Here is a 17,420-nt window from a genome sequence, read left to right on the forward strand (position 1 = left end):
GATGGGTGGAATTTAGTTATCTAGCAGCCACCAGCCATCAATGCCAATTTATACAAGCATTTTCTAGCTACCAATGCCATTAAAGAAACTTCTTTAGGTAATATTCTAAACAGAAGCCTAGGCTAAAGATCCTCTCCTTAATTTGTGGGGACATTACAATCCAATCTTGCTTATACCATGACTGAAATTATTTCTGTAGCAGCCAACTGTTTGAGTGAAGGGTGCTTGCAAGTTGAACAAGCCATTAAGAGTGCAGCGGTTTGTTGCCATTGCATATACCTTGCTGCAAATGTAGAGAGAGACTTTCAGGAATTTGTGCCAAAGGGATTGTCAACCACACAGGGACTATAGCAATTTCTCTGCTGATTCTTACTGCTTCAAATGGCAGACCATTTGAAGCAGTAAGGCTTCAGCAATATCAGAACACAGTAGAATCCAAACAAATTTGCAGAAAATCCTGCACAACTATATGGCTTTTACAAGGACTATTTCCTGCACTTTTAGTTTCACATCAGTTTTTTACAAGCATCTGTTTGGAAAGCCATGATATGGTCACAGCCTACAGTAGACTGCAATGTGCAAGCCAGGTATTAACATTAACATCATGATGACAACAATAACAGCAAGGTAAGCCGAGGTTGTTGTCCCCGTATTGCTGAGGCTGATTAGTAGAGAGCACTGACGTACTGCTCCAGTACATCCGTCTGTGTTTTTCTGTTGCTATTACTAAACCTTCACTCTTCTCCATGAGATGGACAAATAGGACCACCTGAGTGTGTGTGCACGCACACACACACACACACACACACTTTAACTGTTAGACACCCTTTCCCATATCTTACCTGGAAATAAACCCCAGAAGTCCTACTTCTAGTTTCCGACTACAACCCATTGCAAGAGGTGGGCCAGAAATCTCAGAACCCAGTTACCTCAACCATCATCTGCTCCCTTTAAAAAGACATTAATTTCTAGTGGATAAATTGTGGAAGGCACCAAGGTATAGATGCTGGCAGGGAAGAGGTTAATAATCCCAATCTTGCAGTCTTCAGAGGAGACAGGAGGGGATGATTATAGGTCTGTAATCTGAAGAGCCCCATTCGTCTGTTAACCTGTCTGGTATGTTGAGGCATTCGGAATTCTCTGCCAGTTTCTAGATTTACTGGCAGCCCAGCCTGAGGTTACCATTAAAGTGCTTATGTGAAGAATGATGGCGCGTGCTCCCCCACCTTTCAACTGGAGAGGGGCTGCTGCCACTGCTGTTCAGGATGGGACGTTCTAATCCTTCTCCTGGGCCTTGAGCCAGGGTGGCTGCTGCTGGTCAGGGAATGGGCGGAGCATATGGTTTTAAAGACTAATTACTTTCCCACATTTTCCCCTAAGCATGTCCAATTTCTCTCATAATATCTCAGAAGTGATATATGTAATGATATAAAGAGCTGCCTTAAGATTTAGTCAGGTGCCTTTTTAAAAAGCCCTCAAGCCATTCCTGCCCCCATCTCCCCCACCCCCATCCCAAATTGCTTTCAACCCTTTACGGTGACGTTTGCTTTAGGAAAACTGTTGCTTTGGGGCTCTTTAACAAAGGTTAATGTGCCTGCAGCACTCCAAGCACAAGACAGCTCCCCACCAGCCATGGATGGGACCTCCTCCCAGGATTTGATGAACTTTCTGCTTTTTTCTTCGGTATCAGGGGCTGCGAAGCCAGGGAGATTGCCAAGCTCCTGGCAGGCTGCAGTGCATGACTGGTGCACTGCATTTGGCTTGGTGGGTTACAAAGTTGTGCAGGCTCAGGAGAGGACAAACTTACTGTTTCAACCATGTGATATTACAATGGAAATCACTCCCTGCTGCAACCCAGATGGATGTTTGATCTCTGACACTGTAAAATGCCATGTTCTCTGGTGGCACTACGTGCATATTTATTTGATGCTCTTCAAGGAGCTCAGGGCAGTGTGCCTAGATCTCCCCCACCATCTCTTAGCATCACAACACCCCTGTGAGGAAATTTAGGCTGAGAGAGAGAGAGAGTAACTGGCCCAAGGTCACCCAGTGTGCTTCATGGCTGAGTGAGGATTTGAGATCAAGTTCAGCCACCTCACTGGCTCTCCATCAAACGACAAACACATTCATTCTGCTCAGTGCATATGGTGCTTTTGGGGTGGGGTTCTAGCTTTACTCTTCTCCTTGGCCAGTCTGGCTAATCATTTCAAGCCCTGCCCCCCTTATTTCATCTCTCATCCTGTGGAGATATTGCCAGGACACTGTAGCTGCATAGCTTGGGACTGCAGAGACTGTAAATTAATTCTGAACTGTTCAAAGTCTAGTTCAGCATTTCTTCTCCTATGATGGCGTTTAGTTCCCAATATCCCCAGTTCTATTTTTACTCCCAACCTGCCATCTGGGACAATCAAACCTTGAGCTACCTCCTTTTTCCTGGAAGGAAAGAAGGAAAGAAGGAAGGAAGGAAGGAAGGAAGGAAGGAAGGAAGGAAGGAAGGAAAGAAGGAAAGAAACAGACCCTGACCCTGGCTACATTGGGACTCCTTGCCCCACCAGATGGTTGGTGCTGTGGAGCCTGGGCTGCAGAGTCCGGCTCCTTGCTTAAATGTAACCCTCATCCCTGAAACATGCAGTGTTGACATTCCAGCATGACACCAGCCTTGCCCACAGATCCTTGGCACACAAAACATACTGTCATAAGCATGCAGCCTAGTTTAGTTGAAATGAGCTGCTGGGGGCACGCTACATGGATTAGTTATGCTGATACATCTCGTTTGAATCAGGATCTTGGAAGTGCTATTCAACTGTTGGGGAGGAGGGCAAGAGGCTAGCACGCAAACTGTATCTGGGTGACCTGTCCCAGCCCTTAACAGATCAGGACTTGCTGATGTCAGAGCAAGGATTAACTAAAACAAAAAGAAAAAGAAAAAGACTTTTTCATAGCCTGAGCAGAGTGGTAAAAAACAAAGCCAGGCGGCAGCCCCAGTAAGCCCTTCAGTTGACTTCGCTGATGGAGGCAAGTGGAGGGCACCGCTTCTCCTCTTGCTGAACACTAAAAGGAGACTATCATAGCAAGCCCTCTGAACTGAATCTAGAGAATTGGGGAGGGAGAGGCTGAAGGACCTTAGGAGCAGCCTGATGAATGTTTATGCAACATCAGGGCTCTAGTTAGAGCCCAATGAAACTTCAGCTTTCATTTAAAAACAACATTGGATATTCCATTCTTTGCTATCTTTCCCCCTTCCCCTTCAACGTGAGTTTAGGAAAAGGAAGAGGCGGATGAGGCAACACCAAAACAACAACCTGCTAAACCAACCAAGTCCTGTGGTACCTGAAAGTGTAACAGATTTATTATGGTGAACATAATCAGCTGCATGTACATCTCCCTCATTTGGAAGACATACATGGGTATGGGATGGTGATTTTTGATAGATACATGGGTATGGGTGGTGGGTGAGAATTGTAAACAGTGGAGTCAAGTGGCCATCCAATGCAAAAAGTACAGTTTGATCATTTTGATCAAAACCTGCTCTGATTCAGAGAGATCTGGACACAACTTCTCTGCCTCAAATGGTCTGGGAAGTCCACTGAGGCTGAATCATGGAAAATCAAGGACAAATCCCCATCCTACCCATTCCTTCAGGCTTCTGCACTCTCTCAGTGCTTAATTTGAGCAAAAGCTCAGTCCCAGAGCTTATTTTGAATGCCGTATATACATGAAACAACAACAAGGGTATCTCTAAGCATGTGCAGAGTGCATCCCCCACTATTAGGTAACCACATTTAGAATTAAAGAACAGGACTCTCTAAGTTGATAGGTACAAGACATACTCTGGTACTTTTCGTTTAAGAAATTAAGCACTCTCTAAACTTCACACATTATAATATGATTAGCTTACTCCAGTGTCACTTGAACAATTGATTCGCTCTCTCTTATAGAATCGTTAGCTTACAGCAGAGATATTCCAGAGCTGCCTCATAAGAACATGGGATCACTGTTGGATCATCAGGCCAAGAGTCCATCTAGTTCATCATCTTGATTCAAACAGCAGCCAACAAACTGGAGATATCGAGGCAACAGCCCATCCTGCTTGTTTGCTGAGCAGCATCTGATACGCAGAGGCACACACTCTCTAAACATGGACCCGGCCATCATGTATGCCCCACAGGCAGATGCTGGAGGCCTCTTTTCCTTGGTCTCTACCTCCTCTTTGTGCTCCAGGTGTAGACCAGGCCTTAACAGTTAGCTGTCAAGTGATGTACAGTACATGCACATATGAAATGACCCTGAGTAGATCCCTTTGGATATTTTAAGGAGCCTAAATGGGGCTGAACAGGAAATAATCAGTATTTTTGTTGTGGTGTTTTTTTGAAGTTTCTACCTTACCTTTAATCTGCTGAGGACACCCCCCATCCCACCCCACCCCACTGGCTGAACATCTGCCACAGAACCTCTGTGCCATAGAACCTCTGTAGAGAATTCTGGGGCATGTTCTAGGGCAGCCTTGCCCAACCTGCTGCCCTCCAGATGTGCTGGAGTTCAACTCCCATCAACCCCACTGATCATGACCACATCTTGAGTAATCCTCAAGATTGGATTACTGCAACGCGCTCTATGTGGGGCTGCCCTTGAAGCTCCTCCGGAAGCTGGAGCTAGTGCAGAACACTGCAGCTCGGCTGTTGTCTGGAGCTGCCCCTTTCCAGCATGTAACTCCTCTGCTGAGGGAACTGCACTGGCTGCCTATTCGCTACCGGGCCAGGTTGAAGGTTCTTGTACTTGTGTACAAAGCCCTAAACAACTTGGGACCAGGGTACCTGAGAGAACGCCTTCTCCCTTACCAACCTGCCCGGTCACTGAGGTCATCCGGGGGCCTGCTCCTGGTGGTTCCACCTAGATCTATCCTCCGATTGGAATCCACCAGGGGAAGAGCCTTCAGCGTGGTGGCGCCCCTCCTGTGGAACTCCCTGCCTCTGGAGGTCAGACAGGCTCCAACCTTGTACTCCTTTCGGTGCCTCCTGAAAACATCTTTATTCCAAGAAGCCTTTCCTTAATATGCAGCCTTGGATTTCTGTGTTGTTGTTTTGCTTCTTTTTAAATTCTGTTTTAACTGTTTTATTCTGTTTTTATTTTCATTTTATCTTGTACACCGCTTCGAAATTTTTCAATGGGGAGTGGTATATAAATATTCTGAATAAATAAATAAATAAATCTGGAGAGCAGCAGGATAGGGAAAGCTGTTATAGGATGGACTGACTCTGCTCACACAGGATACTGATCAGATGTTGATGCCATGTGGAAGGTGCCTCCAAGAGGCCGTCTTTAGCTGACTGTGGAGATCATGATGGTCAGGGGAAATGGTGGTCTCTAATTGTGGGGTACAGCTCACATGTTTAGGGTTTTGAACTTTGAAAATAAACAACACCAGCAATAAATACAGTACCAAGAAAAGCAAGTCCTTTACACAACGCACAACTAGCATGTGGATTGTGGTGCCACAAGGTATGATGGCGGTTGCTGGCTTAGATGGCTTTAATAGGGGATTCAGAGAATGAAGGATGGGTCTGTCAATGGCTACTAGCCCTGGCAACTCAATGGAACTCCCAGGTTCCAAGGCAGTGTACCTCTGAATACCAGTTATGGGGGGGGGGGGGCGGCAAACAGCAAGGAAGGGCTGCTTGTACAGTTCCCGGTAGCATCCAGCTGGCCACTGTTGGAAACAGGATATTGGTCTAGATGGATCCTTGATGTGATCCAGCAAGGTTGTTCTTAATAGCTATTCACATAACTTTGTGCTCCAGGATGGAATGAGACCAGTCTCAAGAAGTATCTGAACCCTCATCTCTGCTCACCTTCTCTTCCCGCAGGTGGTGAAGGTCTACAGCGAAGATGGCACTTGCCGCTCTTTGGAAGCCACAGCTGGGACCACAGCCCGCCATGTCTGTGAGATGCTGGTGCAGAAGACTCATGCTTTGCATGATGATTGCTGGGCCTTGGTAGAGGTCTATCAGCACTTGGCCCTGGGTGAGAAGAGGGGTGTTCGCAAGAGGGGGTGGGATGCATGACTGGGAGGGTAGACCGCGTGTGGGCGCGTGTATTGTAAGAGCACGTAACCACAGAGTTGCCAAGGATTCCATGGTTCATCTAACCCAAACCTCTGTCCTAAGTCAAGGTAGAGCAACCCAGGAAGAGGAACATTGAAAATGTTGTTACTCACTCTGAGCCTATTATATAGGGCAAGTTATATAAAAAAAACCTGAGTACTTAAGTGAACTGTTGCTCCTCCATCCTGTTATTTCTTTGGCTGAGATATAGCAAGAAGCCATGCCCAGAGCTATCTTGCAGATGTAAAAACTACTCGGGGTCAAACTGACAAAGCTCCATCTAGTTCAGCATTCCATTTCTAAGATCCTAGTTCTCATTGAGGTTGTATACCTGTGCCTGACCTGTGATACTTGATGACAGGATCTTCTCCATTCAAAAGAGTTCCCTGTGCATAGAAAACTGGTGCACTAGGGGAAAGGCTAGGATTCAATCCTTCTCCCTGATGCACCTGCTTTCTATGTGTAGAGAATTATTTTGTGTTGAGGAGCATTCAGCCAGAGGGAGAGGCGGGTAACAACAACAACATCATCATCATCATCATCATCGTTATTTATGTGAACCACCACCTGCAAGCTGAAATGGTACAGCTCAGAGACAGGTTTACTCACCTCAGCAAGAACTAGGCCTAAGAATGGCCACCCAGATAACTCTGGGAACCTTGCAAGCAGGACATCTGACAACTAGAAATATCCTCTGAACATTAACTCACCTGCTTAATTGTTGTCCTCCAAATTGGCTCAGAGCAGGATAGAACTGAACTGCCTATAAACTGTTTTTCTGTACTCTTGTCTCGCTAGAGAGGAGCCTGGAAGACCATGAATCTGTGGTGGAGGTTCAGGCGACATGGCCGGTTGGGGGTGACAGCAGGTTTATCTTCCGAAAGAACTATGCCAAGTATGAGCTGTTCAAGAATTCACCAGTAAGTGGAATGGACCATCCATATAAGAATATAGTAGCGTAAGGCTTATTACTCGAGATCTACAAGACGGATTTTACTCATTTTTGTTTTAAACTGAAGCTTGAGCAGTGTAGGCATGCAGAAGGTTTTGAAAGTTTAAAAAAGTGCAAAACTTGAGCTTTAATCGCCAAACAGTATGTTTCCATGCCCTGGCCAGGAGCTTGAAGCGGTCAGGGTTCTATAGCTCCCATGTAGCTCCATGACGCACAGGGAGAAAAACACAAAGGCAGGGGCAGAGGGAGGAGGGCCTTGGGCTTTCTGAGTTGAGCCCACACTCGGAGTGGCAGTATTGGTGGCAGGGATGGTGGTGAAGGAGGCAGACACTCTGAGGTGGCGGAGGAGGAGGAGGAGGAAAAGAGGCCGGATGAGGGAAGGAGGTGGTTTGAGGCCTGAGGGGGAGAAGCGAATGTCGTTCAGCGGTGATCGTGGTGAGGAAGACAGGACCAAAAGTTCTCAGTTGCAATGAAGGAAAGTAACCTCCATACAGGTTCTAGAGGACTGACATAGCTGGAGCAGGGCTCGTACTTGGTCCCTAAAGTCCCTAAAACTTCCTAAACTGAAACAAAGCCCCTAAAAGACCCTTTTTTAATCCCAGGCCTCTAAAGTCCCTAGAAATGGGTATATGATTTTTTTTTTTAATAATTCATGTAATTTTTTTTGGTTTTCAGTATAATTTTTTTAGGCAAGTTGCAGCAATTCAGGCTCAATGTCTTTAAAAATTGGTAAGTTTCATCCTTTCAACCTTTCGTCCCGGGTACGACATTTTATTTCACAGTTTTTTTTAATGTTTTCTTGTGGCAACATGTTGACTAATTTTTTCAAAACCTTTGGCAACATTCATATTAGAGTCACAAACAATACATAACACTTCAGTGTCACTTATAATTTTTGCCCATGTCCCGATTTGATGTCCAAGTGAATCCTTTTGTAGCAACCAACCTTTGCTAGGACGGCGGTTCCCCATTTAACAAAGTTAAACTTTTGACCTAATTTTTTTCATATCTTTTCCAAGTGCCTATAACAAAAAAACCAAAAACCCACACCCACACCACCTTCGCCCTTTAATAACCTAACAGTCTTGGGATGGAAAAAACACAAGACGTGGCCAAGGGAGACCCACAGGAAAGGTACAGAAGAACCTTTGGAAGAAACGCCAAACAAAGAGGAAAGACTCCAGGACAAAATAAATAAATAAATAAACTTAACAAGGGGAAAGGGCCCTGAAGAGGCAGTTTAATGTCGTACCCAGGACAAAAGGTTGGAACGTAACAGTTTTTAAAGACATCGGGCTTGAATTGCTGCAAATTGCCTAAAAATTATACTGAAAATCATTAAAAAATTACATAAATTATTCAAAAAATTTTTGGTCATTTAATATGGCTAAAATAATCGATGAACTTAAAAGTTGGGTTAAAGTTAAAAGACAAGCTAAAAATTGGGCTTAAAGAGTTAATATGCATTGAAGAGAGTTTAAAAAAAAGTTTTCTGATTTGACCTGAACTGGCTTAGTGGTAGGGGTTTTTGTGTGTGTTTTTAAACATTCTTTTGAGTGGCATTTTTGTTGTTTCTATAGTTTTTATGAGGTCTCTATTTTGGTCCCTTTTTTTTTTTACCTGAAAGTCCCTAAAATAGATGGAGTGTGAGCCCGGCAGAAGTCAAGGAACAGCATGCTTCGCCCTCAGACTACTCCTGCCCATGGCAACATGAGCTTTACACTGATAAAGCTAGAAGGAGACACCAGTCTTTCCCCCAAGTTTCACATGGAAGCTTCTTGATCCTCCAATCTTAAAGAAACCCCAAATTTCACATCTGTTAACTTATATGGTGTCCCCTAACACTTTTATTTTAAATAAGTTGTATATTTTACTTTTATAGTTATTAAGTCCTGGACTAATTTCTTCAAAGCCTCTTGGTATCCTACATTTCTGTGTTACTGAACTTCTATCTCAGGAGGTTATTAATTTGACTGTAAGGTATGACTGGCATTTTACGTCCTACAATTTATGTGATTCTTTTCCCTTCAGGAACTTCAGGTCAGGAAGTGCGTTGTATTGATACTGATTATTTTTATCTGTTTTATATTGGGTATTTTAGAGTTATTAGCATTATGGAAAGGATGGGATAAAATTGTAAAGGGGAAAAAAGAACTTGAAGCAAAGATTGTGCACATTTTGGCAGGTTTTTCCTGCTCTAGTATGAGAACTTGAAATGTGTTCTTATTCTTTTATTTATTTATTTTTATTATATAAAATATACAGGCCCAATGCAGCACACAGGGCATTTTTACACATGGTGTTAAAAATCCTATCTGTGGCAATGCCTTCATACGTGACAGCCTAGTATCATTCTTGCCTTAGTTAGCTTTGCAAGGTTCATCCCTTTTCTTTCCCCTCCATTGCAGCAGTCCCTCTTCCCTGAAGTCATGGTCTCCAGCTGCCTGGATGCAGCCAGCAAAGGCATGTCCCACTCAGAACTCATACAGGTATTTGATCCCCTACCTTACTCAACCCATTCAGCCTTGCTTTGATTCCCGGCCTCAATTCATCCAGAGTTCTTGGTTTGCCATGATTTCATGATAGTACAATCCACTGAGGACTCTGTACTGAAAAGGAGGCAGCAGGAGATGTTCACATAGAATACATTATCCTGCCTTCCATTTCCACGCTTGTTTTCCATCAGATGCCCAAATGGAAACAAGACTGTTGAGCCATCAGAAACTTCAACCTGATCCAGCAAAGGCAATTCTTACTTAGTTCTAAAATGTGTATCCTGCCCTTTCTCCCAGATGGCATGTACAGGGGGCATTACCTCATTTTGTCCTCATAACAACCCTGTGAGTTAGGCTAAGCTGAGTGAGAGAGGTCACACAATCTCCCTGATCCAAGCCCAACTCTCTCTCCACTACACTACACTGGTTCTTATGTAGCAACCACCAATCTTATTCTGTTTCCATAAGTGTGAATCTACTGCATCTGTTGGGGTATATTATTTGCAGTTCTGTTGTCTTTAGGACCCATGTTGTTAACTTAGTTATATCCTGCACCACCTTTTCTGTTTGCTTCCTGCACCCACTGTAGTAGGGATTTGGGTACAACAACTCAGACCAGAATTGGCTACTTAAGTCTTTAAGCTCTTGTAGTGGTCTTATCCCCAGGACTGCACCCCTGCGATTCTTAATCATGAGCTACAGGGCATCTCCCATATAGCTGCACCCTAAAGGAAGTGGGGAGGGCTAGTTTGCCGTCACATCAGGTGCTAGTGGAATTGTTAATGCAGCATGTCTTCTCTTCCCATCCTTTTTCTGTCTCCCTCTTTAAGAATGTGCTAAATTCAGGAAGCTGCCCTGAAATCCAAGGGTTCTTGCACCTGAAAGAATTTGGGCGCAAAGTTTGGAAAAGGTTTTACTTTTTCCTCCGGCGCTCCGGGCTCTATTACTCAACAAAAGGAACATCAAAAGTAAGTTTGTTTGTGTGCTAGGTGGGTGGAGGGATTAGTTTACATTTCCATCTTCCCACTGGACACAGTCCTGCATACACCTTGTTACAATTAGGGCAATTTTCTGTGCCATATCAGAAGGAACCACAGCAGTCAGAACTGTCTGCACTTTGGAGGAACTGATGCCCAGGATAAGCAGTGGTCTAGGGTGGCAGGCTGGAGGAAATAATGGACCCACCTGGTCGTTTAATTGAGAACTGTGATACCTTCTTGCAGTCTAAATGGGTGTGTGAAAGTTGATGCCAAAGCCCATCAGTTTGGGATCCTGTCATGCCAAAGCTGAAAACGTTAGACAAAATGCAGAGTACTCGAAGCAAAATCCATCCCTCTTAATTTTTCTGAATGTCTGGAATGAACTGAATATAAAATGTGCACTGTGGAAAGAGAAGTTAGTAAGAAGGATAATTCTTCCTCCATCCCTACACGCACATTAGCTTAGTAAACCTTACAATACCCCCGTAAGGCAGGGCAGTATTACAGATTTGAGGACATTCAGGCTGAGAGTGGTCTGCCTAAGACCACCTATCAATTTCAAGACAGTGGTGAGATTCAAATCACTGATTTCCTCACTCATGCATGCTTTTAAACCTTGTGATATAATAGGTCATAAATAGGAAACATGGGTGTATTTCCTTATGTTAGTTTGCTTCTGCTAAGGTTGTGGGTGAGGGGGGAGGGAGCCATGCCAAGCACAACCACCATCTCATCATCATTGGAAGTCCAGTCATTTTCAATAACAATAAAGGCCAAAAACTCGCTCCTATGTTTTTGGGAGAAGAAAAAAGAAAACCCTGAGTTTCTTAGGATGCTGACTTCTGCACCAGATGCTAAATTCTACTCTTGGTATGGTGTGATCATAGACATACATAATACCCCCAGTACTTAACTATGCAGGCAACTCAGAAGGTATGTGTGTGCTAGGAACTCATGCTATGGAGTAAGCCTCAAAATGTCTCTTCTTGTCTTCCCTATGCCAGGACCCACGACATCTACAGTACTGCGTTGACATAAATGAATCCAACATCTACTATATCTACCAAGGAAAGAAGCAGTACAGCACCCCCACTGAGTATGGCTTTTGCATCAAGGTAAGAAGGGTGGGATGCAGTTTGAGTTCATTCTGCCCTATTTAACTGAAATAATATATATATATATATATATATATATATATATATATATATATATATATATCTTGGGGTGCAACACAAATATAAAACACCATAAAATACATATAATTGATTAAAACATATAAAAATAATACATTATTAAAAGGCATCTTAAAATCAAGTGGGTAGGCCTGCCAGAAGAGATCAGTCTTTATGTTTTCCTGTATTATCATCCGAACAGTATCGGATGATAATACAAGTGAAAATACAATGTAATTTACTTGAAAGATCCATGGTTAAAGCCAGCAATCAAATGTGATGGACAGAATCCAAAATCAAACTTCACAGGGTCTTTCAATATGGTCAAAGTTAAAAAAAAAAAACCATCCTGATTTTAAATCAATATAACTGTATGGCTGTGTGTACTGTATACAAGAAATTGAAAATTTGGAATGTACACCAATATTCCCCAAGCTTCTGATATCTAAGGAACACTTTTTTGTATTAAAATTGGAGGCACACATCTCTTATAGAGTGTGTATAAATATCCACCCACGCTGCTGTTTCTACTTAAGTCTCTCTTCTGGGCATGCCTCTCAAATGGAAAAGGGCAATCCCAGAGTAGTAACTTATACAGAGATTCAACAGGCACCCTCCACTGAGAGTGGGCAATCCTGCTGCATCTCTGTGTTAGGACTAATTTTCCAGTCAAGCCCAATGGAGCGAAGGGGCAGCACTACCTGTTTTCCTGTGGAAATGGCTGGGAATGAAGCAAAGCTAGAATAGTAGACCCTGCAGTGATGCAGCTTCAGTGGGTGGGGCACTTTGGCAACCTTTAATTGCTCACTATTTTGTGTCTCTCAGCATGCTGGTCATTTTCTCATAGCAACACTAGTTGTGTTGCTTTCTTCATTCTGGGAAAAATCCTGATTTGGTTGATCAAGATGAAGAGTGGTTCTCTGAGTCAGGGCTCAGTCCTAGAACAAGATTGGAATAGAGAATTGGAGTGTCTTATCTTGTCTAACCAATGGACGGTTGCTCTAGCATCTGTATCTGCAGCTTCTGTGGATCTCAGGTTACGTCTTATTCAGCAAAAAAAAAAACCCTTTCGGGTTTATTGGACTCTACAATGCCTTTTTAATAAGGGTTTGTCTAACTTGCACAATTGTTGGAGATGTAATGCATCTAATGCTTCTTTAGCTCACATGTTTTGGCAATGCCCCGTAGTTGCCCCTTTTGGGGAGGAGGTAACAGTAAGGATGAACTTTGTACTGAAACAATCTATAATTTGGAACAATGCACATGTCCTCCTAAATTACCTACCAGCTTCTTGAAAGTTAACACATGGTCAGCACATATGGATCTTCAGAGCCCTTATGACAGCTAAAAGACTTATACGATCACATTGGAAGAACAAATCCACACCTCCTATAATGGCAATGGATCGAGGACTTAATAATATTATCAACTTTTATATAGACGCAACTTGTAAGTGGATAAATATACAGATGTCTGGTCTGCTTTTCTTGAAATTGTGTAACTCTTTCCCTTTTTTAATGGAAAATGATGATAATCTTATTTACATAATTTTCTGTTCTGTTTTGTTGATATTCACAATAAAAAAGGGGGGGAATGAAGGGATTTTAAAAAACGATCCCCCTGCGCACATGTAAAGTGCTGACACTCTACAGAAGGGGAGGGGCAGTGAGGCTGTCTTCCCAGCCCTGTCCTTATATAGGCACACTCACCTGTCTTATCTCTTTACTCTACAGCCATACAAGGCACGCAGTGGGGCAAAAAGTCTGAAGCTCTTCTGCAGCGAGGATGAGCAAAGTCGCACATGCTGGATGGCTGCTTTCCGTCTCTTTAAGGTACTGACCATTCTTTAAAGTATGGCGCTAGTGGGAGATTTCCTCTCAATGCAAAGAGCAGCTTCAAAGGAGTGTTTTTTGTCAGGACTGCAGCAGGAGAGGAAAGCGTTAAATTCCCCCTCCCTCCCTGCTGCAACTCTGATAAACATTAGGGGCCCCAAGAAGTTGCTATTTGGATTTTAAAAAACATGCACCTTAAATGCAGAGAAACTTTTAACATCACATCTAGTTTGGCCCTTAATGGGAATTTGAACTTTGGCCATACTGATATTGGAACCCAGTGCTCTAAGCACTGCACCTTTAGTCTTCAAACTGCATTCTGGCAATTTCCGAGGATGCGTGAGGTTTCTTAACGTCTTTAGGAGTTTTTCAATAATAAGTCAAAATTTTCTCAAAACAGCTCACACAACACATTCCAAGATTCACTTGTCGTATGCTCCTACAGAGGAGTGATAGCTGCACTCTAGAATATGGCCCAGAATCCTTTGCAATATGCAGGAGTTCCGTGGCTGGCACCTGGGGTTCTTCCACAGACAAGTCAGTTGGAATTGATTTCCCTAAAGCAGAAAGTTTGCACACCATTGCACTATATGAAGTGTCAGGCTTGCAGGGAGGAACTGCTGCCTCAGGGGAAATGTAGTCTAAAGAAAAAGTAAGATGAATTCCAGAGAAGTAGCTATGTTAGCATATTTCTGTACCAACCCTCTTGCTGCATTTCAGTCCAGCTCTGTCCTTCGTACTCCTCATTCTAATCTGTATGTGTTTTCTCTACATGGGTACGTCTCTCCCCTCACCCCAAACCCCAGAAATAAATATAGATTTGAGGAGGCTTTTAAAATATTTTTTAAAAAGAACAGTAAATTTGTACACTTGCACCCACCCATACAAATCTTGGCTATAACAAATATCATGGTCACTGCGTAAAAAATCTGTCATGGTGGACTAGTGTTGACAGATTTGCCTCCCACACAGATGCTAACAACAATTCTTCTTTCCACAGTACGGCATACAACTGTACAGGAACTACCAGCAGTGTCAAGCACGGCAAAAGGAACCAGCCTGGACTGGCGTTGCACCCCTGGTAAGCTCCCTGTGATGATGTCTCAGAGATTGTAATTATCGGTGGATGAAGACAGATATAACACATATAGAGTGGTGGGGGTGTCTTCGAAGTACCTTCTCTATATTCTTTCTAAGCATCACTTTCCCTCTCCCAGGTGAGCTCTAAAGAAGCCCTTTCTGGTGTGGTTCAGCTTGAATGGGAAAAGCTGAAGTTGTCTGTTAATAGAGCTGACAGGGGAGCATCTCTGATGTCATCAACATATCTTCCGCACAATCCCCAAAGTTTTTGGGTTTTTCTTTTCTTTTCTTTTCGTTTTATATAGGATGAACAAATAAATGCTTCCCTTTTAAAAAAAAAAAGGATATCCATTTGAAGCATAGTGAGGGGCAAGATGTAATAATCAAACCAGCATTCAACTTGCTGGCATCTATGTCCATCTTGCAAATTGGAAAGCCAGACTCACAGAAACTGCTGTGATCACAATTTAAATGTTATGCCTTTCTCTGCATTGGGAAGACTTGCCTGTGAGATAAACCTCTCTGCTTTGGGCCTTCAAGGCTATGGGGACATCTCAGTTGTGGTGCCAGCTCAGGGCAGCCCTGAAATGTAGCCCCAGAGCATTCCTGCCTGACTTGCTGTCCTTTATGGTCTTTAAGATCAACGAAGAGCTCTCAATAATAACAACGACTTTGCACCAAGACATGACAGCAAGAGAAAGGGGCACACCATACCTCTGGAATGTTCTCCCACTAGAGACTCACCAAAGCCCTGATCTGAACATCTTTGGGGAGGATTGTAAGATGTCTTTCACTGGAAATGGACATTTTAATTGTGGTTTCCATTCTTCTATTGCTAGGGTTAATTTGGCTTTAGCTGGTGATGGTTTATGCACTCGTAACTATGTCATTACCTGCTCCTTGGCTTTCTGGATTTGACTAAACACATTTTTAAGACATTGAATTTGGATTTGCATGTTGTAATTAAGGACCGATCACTTATTGTTGGAGAGATCTATAGCTAAACCCTTTTTTAAAAATCCTGTAGCGGAGCGTGTCCGATAACACTCTGGTGGCCATGGACTTCTCAGGCTGTACGGGCCGAGTGATCGAGAACCCCAATGAGGCACTGACAGTAGCTCTGGAGGAAGCTCAGGCATGGCGGGTGAGTCTACTGTTTGGCTCCTAGTTAGAGATCACGGAGAGAAGGGAAGTTGCTTGAGGAATAGGAATCGCCATCTTGGATGGCTTCAGGCAACCAAGTGCCGCATTGGGGTTGCTTACGCCCTCAGCACTTGAAGCTATATCCATGTGGGGAGCAAGGCCTTGGCAGCTACTGGCCATGTAGGAGAGGTACCATCATGGTTGCAGCAGGACAGAGGCTTGTCCTGGGGAAATGGAGCCTGGTCTAGGAATTAGTCAGGAGACACTTCTTGTACCAGCAACAGAGGGTTTAAGCACCATCAGTCTCCATCTTTTTCTAGGTTGGTTTGGTGATAGTTGGAACCAGGACTTGAAGCCTACAAAACTCCAGGGGTCACAGGGAAGTACAGCTTTCTTAGAGAAGCAGCACCCTACGTGGACATAGAAAACTTGCATGTTAGGAAGAAGGCTAAGTTAGAACCTTTTTCCACGGCATGCTGGTTTTATACATTTAAGGAACATTTTATATGGAAGAGTGTTCAGTCTTGTGAGCCCCCACCTGCAGTCTGACGTGGTACAGCCGGGATGCAGGTTTACCACTCGGGGTAAGAGCTTAGGTCCAGGTGAGGCTAAATCTTTGCCTTTATAGGAACTGATGGGAAACGCAGTTCCAGCATTCTTGGCTCCTATTTTGACTATCTCCTCAGGTAGCCTATGTTTCCCATTGAGCAGAAAAGGATTTGGATTTTAGGGTAATAGGAATTGTTATGCTTTCATTGAAGCAAGGCAGTAAGACTTCTGTGACCACAATCAAGTGTTTGTTTGCTTGGTTTTTAACTATATGGTTGTTGACCTTATGTTTAGCATTTTTTCAAACATAATGCAATTTAAATGTTTTATTGTTGGTTTTATGACTGTATTCATTCTTTGGAAAGAGCTTGTGTTGTGGCAACCAATGGGTAGACAATATTAATTGTGATATCAAGCTTTTGTGGACCAGGGCCCAATTTGTTTGATGCAACTCATGAAACTAATTCTTCTGGCCCACAAAAGTGTATGCCACAGTAAATCTCCTACAGCCCAATGCCATGTATGTTTACCCGGAAGCAAGTACTGTTATGTGCAGTGAGATTCTCTCCCTACTTAAGTGGGTTTAGGATTGCAACCTCAGTCTTTAAGGTTGTTGGTTGTGCTGCAGCAGATTGACATGACTACACCTCTGGAATTTACTGCAAATAAATGTATTTCTAAGTTGCACGAAAGAAGAAAATCGTATTTAACAACAGCAGGCTTAAAATACCAGAAATAATCCCCAGTGATTTTCCCCCCCATGCTTCAGAAGAAGACAACTCACCGGTACAGCCTGCCCACCCCGTTCCAGAGCTCTCCACTCAATGCTGGTGAGTGCCTGTGGCCACGTGTTTCTTGATTTGAAAATACAGCACAGTGTCCATTGAGTGTTGGTGGTAGCAAGTCAGGGGATGGGTGAGGCTGGCCGGCCCAGCAGTTGATCTTTGACAAACTGCCCACCGTGGCATTTCCTATAAAAGAGCCTGGCTCTGTCGGGCTCCTTTGAAGTCAGGGATGCACAATGGCCTTTCACCTTGGCACTCTCCATGCATTTCACTGCACAGCCTTAAAACATGTGAAGAAACAAGCAGGACGAGAGTGCCTCTGAACCATATG

At 43.6% G+C, this 17,420-nt stretch overlaps 1 protein-coding gene across 2 annotated transcripts in view; it reads left to right on the plus strand.

Annotated features, from left to right (window-relative positions):
* Positions 1–17,420, plus strand: part of GRB7 (growth factor receptor bound protein 7) — a 72,408-nt gene that overhangs the window by 48,858 nt on the left and 6,130 nt on the right. For both annotated transcript variants that reach the window (XM_063137356.1, XM_063137355.1), the window contains exons 4-12: positions 5,865–6,021; positions 6,900–7,021; positions 9,462–9,542; positions 10,379–10,516; positions 11,533–11,643; positions 13,434–13,532; positions 14,533–14,613; positions 15,640–15,756; positions 17,074–17,134. In XM_063137356.1, coding sequence (XP_062993426.1) covers positions 5,865–6,021; positions 6,900–7,021; positions 9,462–9,542; positions 10,379–10,516; positions 11,533–11,643; positions 13,434–13,532; positions 14,533–14,613; positions 15,640–15,756; positions 17,074–17,134 — 967 coding nt within the window. The remainder of the gene's footprint in view (positions 1–5,864; positions 6,022–6,899; positions 7,022–9,461; positions 9,543–10,378; positions 10,517–11,532; positions 11,644–13,433; positions 13,533–14,532; positions 14,614–15,639; positions 15,757–17,073; positions 17,135–17,420) is intronic.

Source organism: Elgaria multicarinata, chromosome 11, assembly GCF_023053635.1.
Source record: "Elgaria multicarinata webbii isolate HBS135686 ecotype San Diego chromosome 11, rElgMul1.1.pri, whole genome shotgun sequence".
NCBI lineage: Eukaryota > Metazoa > Chordata > Lepidosauria > Squamata > Anguidae > Elgaria > Elgaria multicarinata.